Source organism: Patiria miniata, unplaced genomic scaffold, assembly GCF_015706575.1.
Source record: "Patiria miniata isolate m_02_andy unplaced genomic scaffold, ASM1570657v1 HiC_scaffold_6, whole genome shotgun sequence".
Lineage (NCBI taxonomy): Eukaryota > Metazoa > Echinodermata > Asteroidea > Valvatida > Asterinidae > Patiria > Patiria miniata.
Genome location: NW_024037073.1, coordinates 2,624,844 through 2,640,196, shown reverse-complemented (window position 1 = coordinate 2,640,196; position 15,353 = coordinate 2,624,844). Strand labels below are relative to the sequence as shown.

At 39.7% G+C, this 15,353-nt stretch overlaps 1 protein-coding gene across 4 annotated transcripts in view; it reads right to left on the bottom strand.

Annotated features, from left to right (window-relative positions):
• The window catches only part of LOC119742863 (ral GTPase-activating protein subunit beta-like), a 39,951-nt gene that overhangs the window by 12,338 nt on the left and 12,260 nt on the right, over nucleotides 1-15,353 (bottom strand). For 2 of the 4 annotated variants that reach the window (XM_038219084.1, XM_038219086.1), the window contains exons 6-17: nucleotides 14,835-15,230; nucleotides 14,282-14,302; nucleotides 8,590-8,876; nucleotides 7,263-7,405; nucleotides 6,104-6,201; nucleotides 4,568-4,717; nucleotides 4,203-4,353; nucleotides 3,466-3,542; nucleotides 2,541-2,681; nucleotides 1,699-1,865; nucleotides 836-1,006; nucleotides 362-545 (exon numbers count right to left, since the gene is read on the bottom strand). In XM_038219084.1, the coding sequence (XP_038075012.1) occupies nucleotides 362-545; nucleotides 836-1,006; nucleotides 1,699-1,865; nucleotides 2,541-2,681; nucleotides 3,466-3,542; nucleotides 4,203-4,353; nucleotides 4,568-4,717; nucleotides 6,104-6,201; nucleotides 7,263-7,405; nucleotides 8,590-8,876; nucleotides 14,282-14,302; nucleotides 14,835-15,230 (1,986 nt within the window). The remainder of the gene's footprint in view (nucleotides 1-361; nucleotides 546-835; nucleotides 1,007-1,698; nucleotides 1,866-2,540; nucleotides 2,682-3,465; nucleotides 3,543-4,202; nucleotides 4,354-4,567; nucleotides 4,718-6,103; nucleotides 6,202-7,262; nucleotides 7,406-8,589; nucleotides 8,877-14,281; nucleotides 14,303-14,834; nucleotides 15,231-15,353) is intronic. The other 2 variants (XM_038219085.1, XM_038219087.1) reach the window with 2 other exon arrangements.

Sequence of the window (15,353 nt, the reverse complement as noted above, 5' to 3'; positions counted from 1 at the left end):
AGTACTCGAGTATGAGTACCGAGTACGAGTACTACAACACTGGTATGAACTAGTTAAAATTTGGATCAACAACTTCCACGTGGACAAAATGTGATTTGAGGTCTCCGTGTTTTATCCTAACTTCAAATGCAGCTGAAAAAAAAAGAACAAAAAAAGGTAAGCTTAGTAAAACTGGTCCCAGACCAATTTGGTCCAGGAAGTCAACTGAGTCAATTTCTTGGGCCAAGGTAAGGCTTAAGCAAGTCTTATCTACAGGTGACAGACAGACAGTGAGTCAATGAGTCTGGCACCAGCAAAAAGAGTCCAAGTGTAGCATCTGTGACATTCACTAGGATTGGCCAAGTTTTTAGCTGGTACTCACCACCATTTTCTGTCACCGGTCTCTCCAGTACAGCCATCAGTGTGGTGTTCTCCAGTACAAAGTATCTGAATGTAGGCTGGTGTGGTGTGTTGCGACTGCTGGTATCTGTGCTGTACTTGAGCAATGATTGCTCGTCAAGCAGAGAGCCTACTGAGGCAGGACCGCAGGGGTTGGGAAAGGAACCCTGAAGAAGAAAACAAATGAACCAAAGGCAAAAAAGATTGATTTATCTTAGAAACTTCAAAAATTCTTTTCATTTTACTAAACTTTGTGATTATTTACGAAGTCACTAAAGAATTGTAATCAACTAGAAATGTCTGTGGTGCTAGACCTAAAAGGGGGGGTTAATACAGGTGTCCAGAACTTCATGGAAACAAAATTCCCTGAGTTTTCCCTTGCTGGAAAAAAAACCAGAAGCTCATTTTCAAGGTTTTCCCTGATTTCCAGAGTGGCAGGGAACCTTGTAATTCTCACCACATGGTTCAGCAGACATGCTAAGAGACCCTCGGCAGCATCTTTGACTCTCTTAGATGCCGGCTTGAGCTCCTTGTCTTGCTTGAAGACTGGTGCCACCGAGGCCTTGCGTTGCGACTTGGTACCTGATATACCCAACTCTACCACCTCCAAGACGCACTGCAGGCATTCCTGCAGGAACAATAACATTAAAAGGAAAGTGCTCCGAGTCACTGAACATTAAGACAAACTTAACATGAACAAATGCCAGAACACATGTTATCAAAAGTAAAAGTCACTTAAACAATGTCGTTACTGTTTTCACTTTTAACCTCAACCCCTTGGCATTTTGTCTAAAAAAATCCTTCCCAAAATCCTCCCAAATCCACAACTGTACAGCAAAACCAATGTCACATTTTCACTTTCAACTTCCACGGGCGTCAAGCAAAAGTGGTTGGGTTGTACTGTTTAAGGAAAGAATTTTGTAACCCGACGCCACTTTTTTCCTCATATATCATCTCAATGAAGGTCAGTTATTGCAAAAATGATGATAAGACATGAATCTGGGACTGAGAAACATTTCCAATTTTGTTATACTTAGAACATTTTCTTGACTCTCCATAGACTTTGTACACAAACCACTGAAGTGGCGTCAGGTTGCAACATTTTTTTCCCTCTTAAATCCCGCAAAATCCTTCAATTCCCATGGTGGATTTTCAAAAAGAAATGAGAGGGTTAGGCTTTTGCTTCATAACTGTCAGTACACAAGTGTTCAGGCCATCTTGTGTCCGTTGCCATAAAGTGGACATAAAGTGGACAGAAAATGGGCTTATGCAATGGTGGTTTTAGGATTTTAAAAATTGCAGAGTTTGACTAAGACTTACCTTGTCTTTGAGCAGATCTCCGTGCTCAATCAACCAGACCGTCAGGCAATGGAATGCTGCCACAATGATAGAATGAAGATCTCTAGAATGGTACATGGAGGGCCGACTACACTGGTAAACAATGTGATCACAGATCCACTTGACTGCACGCTTACACTCCAAGGAATCTGGGCAAAGTACCGGGAACAACATATTTAAAATTTAAACGCCAATTCAATGACACACTGCGGCAGGGTGATACCTACTTTGCATTCATAAATACCTAACACAGTTTACCCATTCACATTGGTCGAGAGCCCATCACGTTGTTGGGTTTAAACAGTTGACAAAAGTACCAAGGAGTCCGTACTCCATAGTCTTAAATTCACACTACACTGTTTAAAACCAGCTGGGGGCCTGGATGTGGATGACAACCTGAACCGAATCCCTTAATAAATCATGGGAAGATCTGGAGAGGGTTCGTGAGTAAGAAGATGAAAGCACTCTGTCTACCAGCTACGAATATTTACTGTAGCACATCATTTTCAGAAACTTAAAAAAATGTACCAGAAAGCAAGCCAACTTGGACATGGCCAGGAAGCCAATTTCATTGGGTTGTAAAGTACAACAATTTGTTAAGCACAGAAAACATTTTTCAAAAACCAGCCAAAATGTCAAGACATAATTCTCGGCAAATTTTTGTGAAGCAAACAAATTTGCATTGCAAACTTTTCTGCTTTATAGGCCCATGGAGTTTAGCCCTGATTGTCCACTACTTTTACTTGGTATATTAAATAAGCTTAGAAATTATATTCTGCTTAGCAAAATCGTTATGCTAAGCAGCCGTATCAACTTATTCTTACCTATGATTTTGATCTTGACTTTAGCCAATCCAGCCAGGAGCTCCAGCGCTGCCAAGGCAACGGTGTAGTCAGTACTCCAAGCTGACATCAACCGCTGGCATACCAGGTGGCAACAACGCACAAAGATAACCCAGGCTGAATCTGATGGGGGAAAGGGAGTCAGGATGCCACACCAATAATGCTTGAATTGAAATACTCAAACACAAAGACATTTCAAGCCAAAAGTAATCTATGAACATTTATCTTTTTGTTTTCTGGAAGATCACAATCAACAGAACAAACAAATTTAGTTTAACTTTTTATCCACTCAAATGTTGCCCTCACGTCAGAGAATCTGGCCTAGTGTTTAAGGACTGTGACTCATGATCCGAGGGTAAGGGATTCAAATCCAACTGTTGGCCATATGCTGTGTCCTTGGGAAAGCTGCCTAACCCCCACTTGCCTCTCTCCACCCAGGAGTATAAAAAGTAGCTGGGGGTAACCTGTGATCTTTAAATGTCTCTCTGTAAACAAACTGCTCACAATAACGTGCAGCAGACCCCGGCCAGACAGAGAGCCGCTGGCAGCGGCTCAAACTAGGGTCAGAGGTTATACGATATAAATTATCTAGATAAGGCACACGTCATGGGGATACCCTGTTTATTCACAGCGACGTCACCAAGCCGCTGTCAGCGGCTCGCCGTAGCGAAAGAGTTAATAAACCAAGATTTTTTTGTAATTCCTCGCAATCACCGAGTTTGCAAAAAAAACACCACCAAAAACAAAAAACAAAAGCAAAAACAACAGCACATGGCATCAAGCCCCATATAAAGTAATAGCAGATGAGTTCTATCTTCCTCAATCCTGCAAGATCCTGATAACTATCTGAGCAGATTTTGAAGACTTTGGGAGGTTAAACTTTACTGTACATTTCTGGTCATTTTACCTGTCCTTCCGGTGACTGAGCTACGTGATGAAGTCCTACTCCCAGAGCTAGCTCGCTTCTCATCAAAATCACTGTCTCTGAACATCCAAAAATACATCAGATAAATTATGAAATACACAACCACAACTTACAATACGAAATCAAACTATTTCTGAGACATATTCCCACATTCGCAACAGGCCTAAAATTATCAACCAAACATACAGTAGGACTGACTTTCAACATAACTTCTTAGTGTTTTTATTTGGGGGCTTCCTGAATCCTACAAAATCCAACACTGCCTTAAACCAATGGCAAATTCGTTTTTCTTCAACAAATTTGGAACATCCAGTCCTGTGTAAAGTAATATTGTCTGGACTCTTAAATCCTTAAAAATCCCTTTGTCAAGTGGAAACTGGAGGATATAGGATGGCTAAAATGACAATATATTCTGTGTCCACAAAACATGATGCTTCATACAAGTAACATAACTTACACTCCTATTCAAGAAACTTGATTTTGGCCATGTGGTTACAACGTCTGCAGTGCGGAGGATTGCAAGTATGATCTAGGCCTAAACTCCTGCACGGCTGAGCATTAACAATACAAGGTCCGGCCCAAAACCTTGACACAGTGCATCTTCTACCATCAGCCGCACATTTTTGCCATATAGCCTCAATCCTGCAAAATCCTCCATTTTGCAAGGAGGATTTTGGAAGATTTTGGAGCATTTGTGAAAGTTTGGGTTAAGGACACACCTCTTTAATTTCTCTGGCTCGTTATTCCCCGCCTCTAGTTCTTCTTCCTCATCCTCTTCATGTAGGATGTTGTCTTTCTGTTCCATCTCTGCCTGCTTGGCCTCCATCTCTTCACACATCGCCGAGTCCAGCACGCAGAAATGCATTGCGCCTGGGGGAAAACAAAAACCATTCAAATGTACCTTGGAATATGGATCAAACACCTTAAATGTTGGATCACAGTGCAAATGCAGGGTATCTTGAATATGAAGCTCTCACAAAATGGTTACGAAGAGTTATCTTTTGTTAATGCACGGAGTTCACAGCAAATTTAATTGATGTTTTTGAAAACTTTGTGGAAGAAAGTTTCTGCGATGTATACATACCAAGGAGCATCTGAGTGTTATATGAGTCGGTTTCACATTGCACGGCGGTGATCATAAGGTCAACCAACTTTGGCTTGAGGGACTGGAAAGTGACCAGCTCTGTCCGGCCAAGCAGGTCCTCAGTGGTCATCTCTTTGCCGGTCATCAAATCTGTGGGTCAGCACAACAATTTGCAATAGTTGAGCAGTTTAAGGCTGTGCCTGAAATGGGCATTATGGTATATGGCTATGGTTATTCATTGTAGTGTGCCAATATCAGAACCTGAAACCATAGCTACGGAATACATGGTTTGGATGCAGCGTCATGTAACCAGTTTGCGCTGGGATTATTTTTGCAGAATATTTCGATTTTCAGAAAAGGCAAAATTTAGTAGCAAACTTTTGATATACGGCCAAACGCCACAAAGACTGCTTCGCAAGAATCACTTCATCAGTATTTGTACAATATTTCTTACTGCACAACCTCACTCAATAAATTTCATGTCACTGTCTTTCAAAAAATCGCCAACCGCCTCCTCATTACTTTAACATTAAATACCATGCTAGTGAAAGCTTTTCCAGCATCTCAAAATCTGTTAGTAGCTTCTTCTCTGGCAGAGAATATTTACTAGTGTCACCTTGGCTGCTTATCTTGATTTCAACATCTTCAGCTCTCAAGTTTCGTGGAATTTTCGTAGCAAGAGTATCCTAAATTCACACGCTTACAAATATTCGCGCAACCAACTTTTTCGGTGCGTATCGTTTGGCACGCCGTTAAATATTGCGCCACTTGAGGCTGCCATTTTTGTGTGCGCAACCGCTACGCTCTGTTCACTGGTTAACAACTGTGAGTTTCTACACTCTTGATTGAGTGGGAACCAGTGGACAATATCAAAAATAATATTGTCCTCATCCGGGTACTTTTACTGACATACTATTGCAGTCATCTGGGTACTTTTTACGAAAGCATAAGATACTATACAAATAATGAATGTTTGTGAGTGCGATGGTAAGAATAATTTCATGAGGTGACAGATGGAATGTTCCATTCCTCGAGGCCAAACCGAGTGGAATGGAACATTTCATCTGTCACCGAATGAAATTATTCTTTCCATTGCACGAACGTGAAACATTCATTATTTGTTTTATATAACACCTGAATAAATCCTTGTCATCTGATTGGTTGACTTTCAATAGCCAATTTATTCAGGTTAAAAACTGTTTAAAAGTTCGACAAGTTCATCATATTTATATTAATGCAAACTGTTCAACAGATTGAGAACAATCGTATTCAATTTATCTCGATTTAAAACAGCGCCACCACCAGCAATGACATGTGATCAACGATCCACCAATCACATGACGGGGATTTATTCAGGTGTTGTATAAAGAGATTTGTTTTACCTCTGGAAGCCTGATATAAATATTAATGTAGCATACAAGTACCTACAATCCCAGACCTTGAATATCCTACATGCAGAGTGAATGCACATTTAATGTATTCTGAATTTGATGGTCATGTAAAAGACATATGGTGATGGAACAGTAAACTGTTTACCTTGTATGGGAAGATTCTTGAAGTGATGTGGCAGACACAGCATGGATAGCAAGAGGTGTATGGAGGCCCTACGGAGCTGATGATTGGACACCAAAGACCTGAGAAAGAACAGAAGAAATTATAAGTCATGTGTCTACAGCTGCACAAAGGCCCTATGGGTAGATATGGGTGATCCGTTTACACCAACAAAATATATATTGCAGAACATCAGTTTTGTGCAATATCAAATGGGTGATTGTTCACAGAATTTGTGCAATGTTTGCATTGTTCATGTGAGCAGAACACACCCTAGTGTATTCACAAACTGTGAATATTTAGGGAATATGATTGTAAGATGCTCAGACAAAAGTATTTAGTTTTGCATACGGGGAAAGAATGTAGCATTGGTTGTGTACAAAGTCTATGGAGAGTCAAGTGTGTTTTCAAGGTATTTTCTAACAAAATTGGAAATGTTTCTTGGTCCCAAATTCACGTTTTTTAACATTTTTGCAATGACTGACCTTCATTGAGATAATATATGATGAAAAAAGTGGCGTCGGGATGCAACATTGTATTCTTACTCTTTGATTTATAAATGAGAGAAGAAACCATCAAAAACCCAAAAGGTTTGATTTTTTTTCCTCATATACCTACTGTCATGCCTGTAGAGTAAAAAGTCTGCAACAACTCAAAAATCTTTTCAGGACAACCAAGAGAAATGTCAAAGTTGCAAAAGGAAGAACTGTGGCTTTACAGTTGGTATATACAATGTGTTTAAGGGAATATACAACATTTGCAAAAATCAAAAACAAAACTACAAAATCATTATGAAATACCTTACTGGACTGTTAGTGAATGACAGTATTAAGCATCCTGTGAAATCATGGCACCTGGTATGCTGTCATTTTCAAGAAAAGGGGTATTTTTGTATCATTTTTGTATCTAACCCTCCAGGGTATGTTTGCTAGAACCCTGCCAAATGTAGCAACATGCAATACTTGATAAAGTGACAAGCCTGCCAAATGTAGCAAGATCCATCAGGGGAAAAAGTCTCAAGGCCACACTGCCTCAGAGTCCGTGGTCACTGCACTGTGTTGCGTCTGGCAGGGTTAGGGTTAATGTCCCAGACTGACAATTTAATTGGACCCTTCCAACATTCAGACTCGCAGAGGGAACTTACTGGAATCGAATCTCCTTGTCTGGCAGAACAACCTGCAGTGCAGTGATGATGTCTGGGATGAGTACCTGGACTCCCTTCAGATCAATGCGCAGCAGATTGGTAGAGTTGTACAGGACGCTGGAAAGCACCTGACCGCTCAGTGCCTATAAAACAATTCTTTATCATTTCAAATTGTGAAGAAATCTTGCAACAGGTGGTTTCTTTTGAAAACATAAAACTGTTTCCTCAGTTTTAATAAGACATGTAAAAAGAGGAAGATTTTTGGGCACGTGACTAGTCTGTTCCTGAAAGAAAGTGTCAGTTCTTGGAAGAGCCAATAGTAAAATTGTACCTCAATTGTTCCGTTTCAAAACCCACATGTTTTCCTTCGTTTTCAAATTCATCATGCAAGTTTCAAATCTCACTAAAGTTGAGTTTTACAAGTCGCAGCCGTGGTCAAATTTGCCACAAGGCAAATCACACGTTAATCACAAGGTCGACACAGGTCCCTCACACAAAGATGACAAGTAACAGGGAATTAACAAAGACACAGGAATGCTTGTCATATTCATTTGAATAGGTTAGGATTTGGTTTGAGACAGGATGACTATCAATTGACTTGTGACTGTATTCTGCTTCACTTGTGATTGCTTAACTACAGAGTGTCCCCTGATAAAACCTGAACCCTCAAAGCACCCTCTTTGTCACATTTTTTAAAAAATATATCAGAAATACTGATACATATTTTAAAAGTATAGCTCATCAACTTTTCAGCAACAAAAAATCTTTCCAATCGGAAAAACATTTATTGAGTTATGGCAAATACAAAAATGTGCGGCCTTTTCATTTTGTCCACCGTCTTAATTGTCACTTATTAGGAATGCAATGGATTTGGGGGAGAGGGTAGTTTTGCTTTTGTTAACTTTTTAATCTTTCTTTCTCTGTTTGGTTTTTTTATACTTCTTATTTTTTTGCAACAATGTTCATTTTTTCTTTTTGGAAGAAATGGTAGTCCAAAAATGGACTGTTTTGTTTAACTTTTTAGAAGTTCACTGTTCTGATCCGCCCTCTACTTGGTTCGTCTTCCTTGGATGCAAGTTACGGCTTTTGTTCTCAATGGGGCTTTCAAACATCAGAAACACCATGGACAAAATGAAAAAGCAGTAGAGCTTTGTGCAATTAGCCACAACTCAACAAGTCTGGAATCGCTTGAAATTACGTTACTTCCATATATTAAAGCTAACAAATTAAGGCTTATGAACAGCTCAAAATATAATTGACTAATGCTTTATAAGGCTGTGATAAAGATGGACACCCTGTACAAGACAATAAAAATGAGTCAATCTACCTCATCCACTCTCACACCCTGGCTGAACGCGACATAGAACCGTCCAAGGTACGCCTGCTGTATTTCCTCATCCGACTTACGACTCGTGAAGATCCGGCAGAGCATCCCGCACGCCTCGGCCCGCCCCGCCTCATAATTATCGGGAAACTCCGACATGTCGAAGAGCGGGTTGGCGGCCACCGAGGCGGAGAACGGATCCTGGAGGGAGACACTGCGGAGGTCACTGAGGTGGGCTGAGCGGGCCGAGTCGGGAATCGCGATGGAATGGTGACGCTTGAATGCTTTACCTTAAATACCAAAAATGTATAACTCGATCACGTTACATTCTCCAATAGTGCATAAATACTCACAAATTAATACTGAGTGATTTTGTGAGAGAGAACTTTAAGTACTATTGTTGCATGGACAGAGGTAGTCAGTGTTATATTGCCAGTTTGTAGAGTGATTTCTGGGGAGGAGTACCAAACAAACCTTTTTGTTATTAAAAACATTTAAACAATGCACCGTGTGTGTATCAAATGCCAAGTATTGTCTGGCCAGGAAGACAATAGAAGAGTTGATGTACAAGTCACGAATACCCATGTCAATATTTTTCTCATTTTTCTCAGAGCTAATAACCACCTTTTCATGTTATTTTGATTAAGCTAGGTTATTTAACACTTAACCCAATTTGGTTAACACTATAGACTACAAACTAGTAGGTTATGGAAATTAAGTGTGATACATGCTGAATCCAACAGACTCATACAAAAAGAAATTTTTTTTTGTGCACTGGTCAGATCAACGAAACCAGTCAAAAACTGTCAATCATTTGATGTTTGTTAGGTCAGTGGCGCACCCAGGATTTGGCTTGGGGGCCTCACAAATTTGTTTCCAAACTTTTTTCAGAAGTTTGAATTTTTGTCAAAAATGTTGCTCCCAATTTTTTTTTTTTTTTTTTTTGGGGGGGGACTATTTCGACGTTGGTGACGCCATGTACACCCCTATTATACCACTCAAAAATAGGCTACATACATATCATCATGGTCAAATCGTGGGACTACAAAAAAAAAGAAAAAAAAAACATTTGACAACCCCGGGGGTTCAAGCCCACCGAGCCCCCCCCCCCCCCCCCCCCCCCCCCCCCCCCCCCCCCCCCTCAGGGTGTGCCACTGTGTTGGGTTCAGCAAGATTGAGTTTGGGTTGCTCAAATTTAGTTTGATCTAATTCAGCTACAATTAGTGAGTTTCCCACTGTTATACGTTGCTTCTATAGATTGCAATTATTTTACCAGGAATAGATAAAGCAACACCAACATTCCTCCTTTGTCTGTCTTATTATGACTAACACAGTCAGTAGTATGAAATACATAAGTTGGTTTTTGGCAGAAGACTACCAAAACATAGTGGTCTTGCAAAGCTGGTTGATTGGACTAATGCACCTCCCAAATTTAAGTACAGGCAGAAGTTAGTATTGCTCAAATACCATGGTACTAGTCAATTTGTGTTTCATACATATCTACATTCTTAGACCTTCAAAAAAGTACTGCTGTCGATGATCAAAGTTTCAAAATCTCCACACATTTGAGCACACTTTGGGGCCATGTGCGCTGTAGTTCAGTATCTTAGAGAGTAATAAAGAAGGAAGGCCCGTTCTAACTTCGCAGGAATGCAAATTTGGTGCATATTTGAATTTGACAATATGAAACATTTGGGGTAAATCTTCACCAAAAACGTGTAAATGTTCAACTTTTTCAAATTTGCAGTGAAAATTGTTGCCACTGATGTAATGAATTCACTCTGCACGTCCGTGTACTTGAACACTGTGGATTATCTACCAATCCCATAGGCAGGTAGCTTATGAATATGCATGAGGTGCAATGACAGTGTCAACAATAATACGTTACAGTTACAATCGGTACTGTGAGGGATGCTGTTAAACACTTTTACAAGGGTTTTTGGCTGACTGGAAATGAGACTAGCATGATGGCGTTAAAATGCACGATACAAATCTGTGACACAAATGTCGACATGACTGACTGTGCTGTGAATAACAGCAGTGAAGTTTTACATTTTTTTGGGGGGGGGGGAGGGGAGGGGGATGGTTCAAGCATATGATAATTGTACTTCTGATTAACAATGACTTTGTGGATTAGGAATTGATTGTGATAACGTACATGACTTCACAAATGTAATGGCATGGGCTATATACAATGTACTGTATCTTAACAGGACAAAAAAACAAATGTTACTTAAGCAGGGTCAACTGCACATTGAAGCTGCGTTAAAAAATCTTCTCACTGTTCTATAAAAACACTGGTCAATGAGGGCAGTGCCATGCACATGAAATTGATCTATAAATGGTATGTGTGTTTTGTACACAAAATGTTCTTAATGGTTTTTGTGTTAAGACTAATAGCGTGCTGGTGAATCGACCTCAATTCAGTAATGGATCAAACGGGAATATTGTAGAAAACATTCCAATGACGAATAACAGGAACTGGTCAAATAAGAAATGTCAACCACTCTGATGGGAGCTGACTAAATTCTCAATGTCATCTTTGTTTTGAATGAGACCGTTTTTCTTGACGTGTTTTTTTGTTCACAGCCAACAAAATTGACCAAGATATTTGGAGGGATTGATTGTACTGAGCAGTTCCACGTGGAAATATACACCCTTGTAAACGTCAGAGCAGTTAAAAAGGCAATTTGCCTATTACCTAGTCTTTTGAGGATCAACATTTAAATATCTGGTACACTGATTTGTTTCAGCTTTGAATAAGCCCCTGTACTGATGACGTCACACTTTGTGTACTTGTGCGCTTTTCTATGGGGCTACAAAATCGACGTCTCCACCAAGCTCCCATAAGAAAGCACACGTGTGAACAAAGTGTGACGTCATCGGTACAAAGGCTTATTCTCCAGACTAGAGACACTTTTGCTGTATCACATGATTCGGGGCAAGTTCTTATATCATTATGTAAGAAATATTTTCATATAAATCTACTCAGAATTTTTTAATAATTTTTTAAAATATTTGTTTTTGCTTTGCAACTCCATGAAATCAGTCCTGGACCATTCCAGAGCTGAAGGTTGCTGATTTAAGGCTTGTCCCTAAACATGTATTAAAGCAACAGTACAATGGGGAGTCAGGTTGGCGTAGCAGTACTTTCCTCGCCTTCCACCGCTGTGACCCGGGTTCGAATCCCGCCTGGGCCAATATGTGGATTGGGTTTTCAGTCCCTGCCTGATTCCGTGGGTTTTCCCCAGAATATTCTTCTGGGGTTTTCCTCCCGCCTCTAAAACTGTAATTTCTTCTCATTGTCTTCTCTCCACAGGTTTCTTCAGGCTTGCTAGCTACAGTGCCTGGGGTGCTTTTGAGGAATCCTTGGTTTCATTACCAGAAATGATTAATAATATTAATATAATAATAGTATTAGTCCAGGGGTCAAATTTGAATGCATATGTAAAAAAAAAAAAAAAAAATTTGGAGAGACAAAACTCCGCATTTTAAGTCAGGTTGCATCCAAGTTACTTTGCTTTGGCTGGTAGTCACAGCCATGTCTGTGGGAAATGGCTCCGGCCACTTCCATCAGTGCATGTGTACGTGCTAGCCGTTGCCAAGTAATTTGGACGTAGCCTTACCAAAAAAACGCTTGTTAAGCATGCCATGCAGGTGTACAATTGTGTAAATTTCATAACAACTGATGTAACACAGAAAATGACAACCAAATGTAGAGTGCATACGTGCAAAAAAATCATAGACATAATGCAGTGTCACCAATGCCCTTTGCACGTGAATTTATATGGCAAATGTTGATTCTCTTCAGTGTTAATGTCAGTGTTATTAACCCTTACTCCCTGTGTAATGTTTTGGTTAGCAACTGTCCTGAATCCTACAATGTCCACCAGTATCTAGGAAACAGACATGACAGATGGGCTACATCTTCCTTAAAAAAAACCCTTCTGGTAGATTTGGACGGAATCGGTTAAAATAAGGGTTCGAGTTGCTCTACCCATGCTCTTCAACATATTTGATTTTTTTTTTCTCAAGAATTTTCAATCTGTAGTTTTATGTCAATGGAAAAAAAAAATTCTATTTAGGAAGTTTTTAACCCTCTGAAAATATCTTTTTATTTTGGTTTGCTTTTGTGCTCATAACGCACAAAAAGATCCTGAATTATTGTTATAAAGTCTATTTTTCAGGGTGAAACTTGAATAGCAAGGGGAGAGCAACTGAAACAAAATGTATTTATTTAGAATTAGGCAAAAAGTTAAGAGTGGCAAGCTTATTAGAGTATACATGTACATGTATATACTGCATTTGAGTAACAAGTTTCATTAGTTTTCAAATTGTACTTCAAATGGATATCATTCACATTAAACAAAGTCAGTACCAATCAGAATAAGTCTTTCCTATTCTTGCAAGAGTCGTTATTTTAATGTTAAATATGTCTATTATTTTTTGCTTGATCAGTCACAGGCAGTCAAAAAGTCATTCCACTTCCCCTGCCATGCCTTTTAGGCAGGCTAGTCACCAACAGTCAGATCATATCTCTATAGGCACAGTGACTAGTCATATTCCATCAATAGACAAAAGCAGGTCACTGGTAGGCACAGCTGGCTTATCAATCATCTACAGCCAAAGCACAGCTGTATCAAGTTTCGTAACAACCAAGACCAGTCAATCCTGTTTTATGTGAGAAGGGAGCACTCAACTGGTTATAACAGTCACTTGATTTATTTTGACTGCTGAGTTGGCTTTGTTGAATTTGCCAGCTGGATTGGGAGGGTTACGGCATTCATTCATTTGTGGTTGATTGGTGTGGGACATGCAGCATGCACTCAACTCAAAAGTTTATTTATTTTGTGTTAGGTGTCCAAAATCATATTACATTTGTCTATATTAATCATGCACCGAAAGTAAAAAAAAAAGGTCTATTGCCATGCCTATAGCATGAAATAAAAGTCAGATTTGGTTTAAATAACAAATTATGTTAATAGTTTAATGGGCAATTCCACAATTACTCACGTTACATTTTTGATGTACTTTTGAGTTTCCTTGGGCTGTAATTACTTTACTGAAAAGGTTTAATAACTCAGTCCTTCTGATATGAAAACCACAGGCGTGTGGAAAAAGGCACACCTGGATTTTTCCAGGCGTGTGGTTTTTTCTAGGTGTGCGATTCTGAGGTCCAGGGAAATTCAGGCATGCAATTATTCACACTTCTCAGTAAGCTTTTAGGCATGCTATGGCGTGGGGGTGCAATCGCACGCCTCAAATCAGAAGGACTGATAACTGTTATCCCCATGGTAGATAGAGTAGACCTAGACCTACCTAAGCACCAAAGATGACATTCAGAAAAATGTGTTATGTATGATAAACGAGACGCACAAAAACAGTTACTCACATTACGAAAATGTAACGTGAGTAACCGTGGAATTGCCCTAATAATCTTATAATGTAATGTGTTGTCTAATAGTATTTGAACGTTCTAAGACTGTGATGCAGTAATACCACTGCAAAACATTTCAACGAGTTTTAACCAAATTCAAACCAAGTTAAGCATGGAATTCATATGTGTGTCAATGTGGCATGCATGGTGACAAAACTGATCTCTCAACAAAATCCTGCTATACTCATCCAGCTAATGGATTAGTCAAACGGTTTTATTTCAGGTGCTTTTTGGAGGTTTGAAAAATAACTATCTGACCTTGCTTGAACAAAATTGTATCTAAAAGGAAAGAAAAGAAATATAGATAAAACAGCTGGATAGAGGGGGAAAAGGGGCAATTATAACTAAATAAAATACCAAGATCAGTAATCAAGTTAATCGAGATAGAGATTGGTTTTGAAATTATGATTTAAAGAGATAATCACTTTAAAAGGATTCTCTGATGACGACAAAATCTTGGCTAGAAATTTCAAATTTGACTGAAATACTGAACATTCGCTATGAAATATAATTCCGCACATGAGAACCTTACATGAAGCTCTGGTTTTCAAATTACATGTATGATTGAAAGAGATAATCACTTCAAAAGCATTCTCTGAAGACGACAAAATCTCGGCTAGAAAATTTCAAGTTTGACTGAAATACTGAACATTCCCTATGAAATATAAATCTGCACATGAGAACCTTACTTAAAAGTTACTAAACTGAGAATTTAAATCAAATTCAAATTTAAAACAAATTTGGTGCAATCATGAACAAAACACAAAAAAATGTGTAAACAAAGTGAGATGAAATGATGAAATGAACATACCCAAAGCAAAGTTAGTGGTGTTAGTGCGGGCATCGACAGCTAAAGACCTCCGACGGGGAGGCGGGAGGATTTTACAGCGAGACTTACAGCCGGTGAGGGCCGCCTCAAACAGCCACGCCCCAAACAGGTGCAAGATGCTGTTGCACTGGGAGCGCCGGGGGGTGGGGCTGCCCCTCCCATCCGTGGCGTCCTCCACGCAGAACGACATCGTGGTTTGACTGGAGGATTGGGAGGATAAAGGGGGAGGGTGGTGGGACGATGTGAGTTTCTCTTTGAACTGCTTGGTGGAGATTTGTTCCTTGCGGCTGATCTTGCGACTTGGGGGCGGGGTGTCTCCAGGTGGGAGGGTGGGGGTCCGTGTGGTGTGTGGATCGGCACTCTGATGGGTGGATATACCTAGAACACACAGGTTGTGAAAATAGGCTGCTAGATTTATCTTTACAAAATACTTAGTAATTTTGTATATTAAAAAATTATCTGGGGAGTAAAAAAACAGCCAGAAGCTTACAAAACTACAAA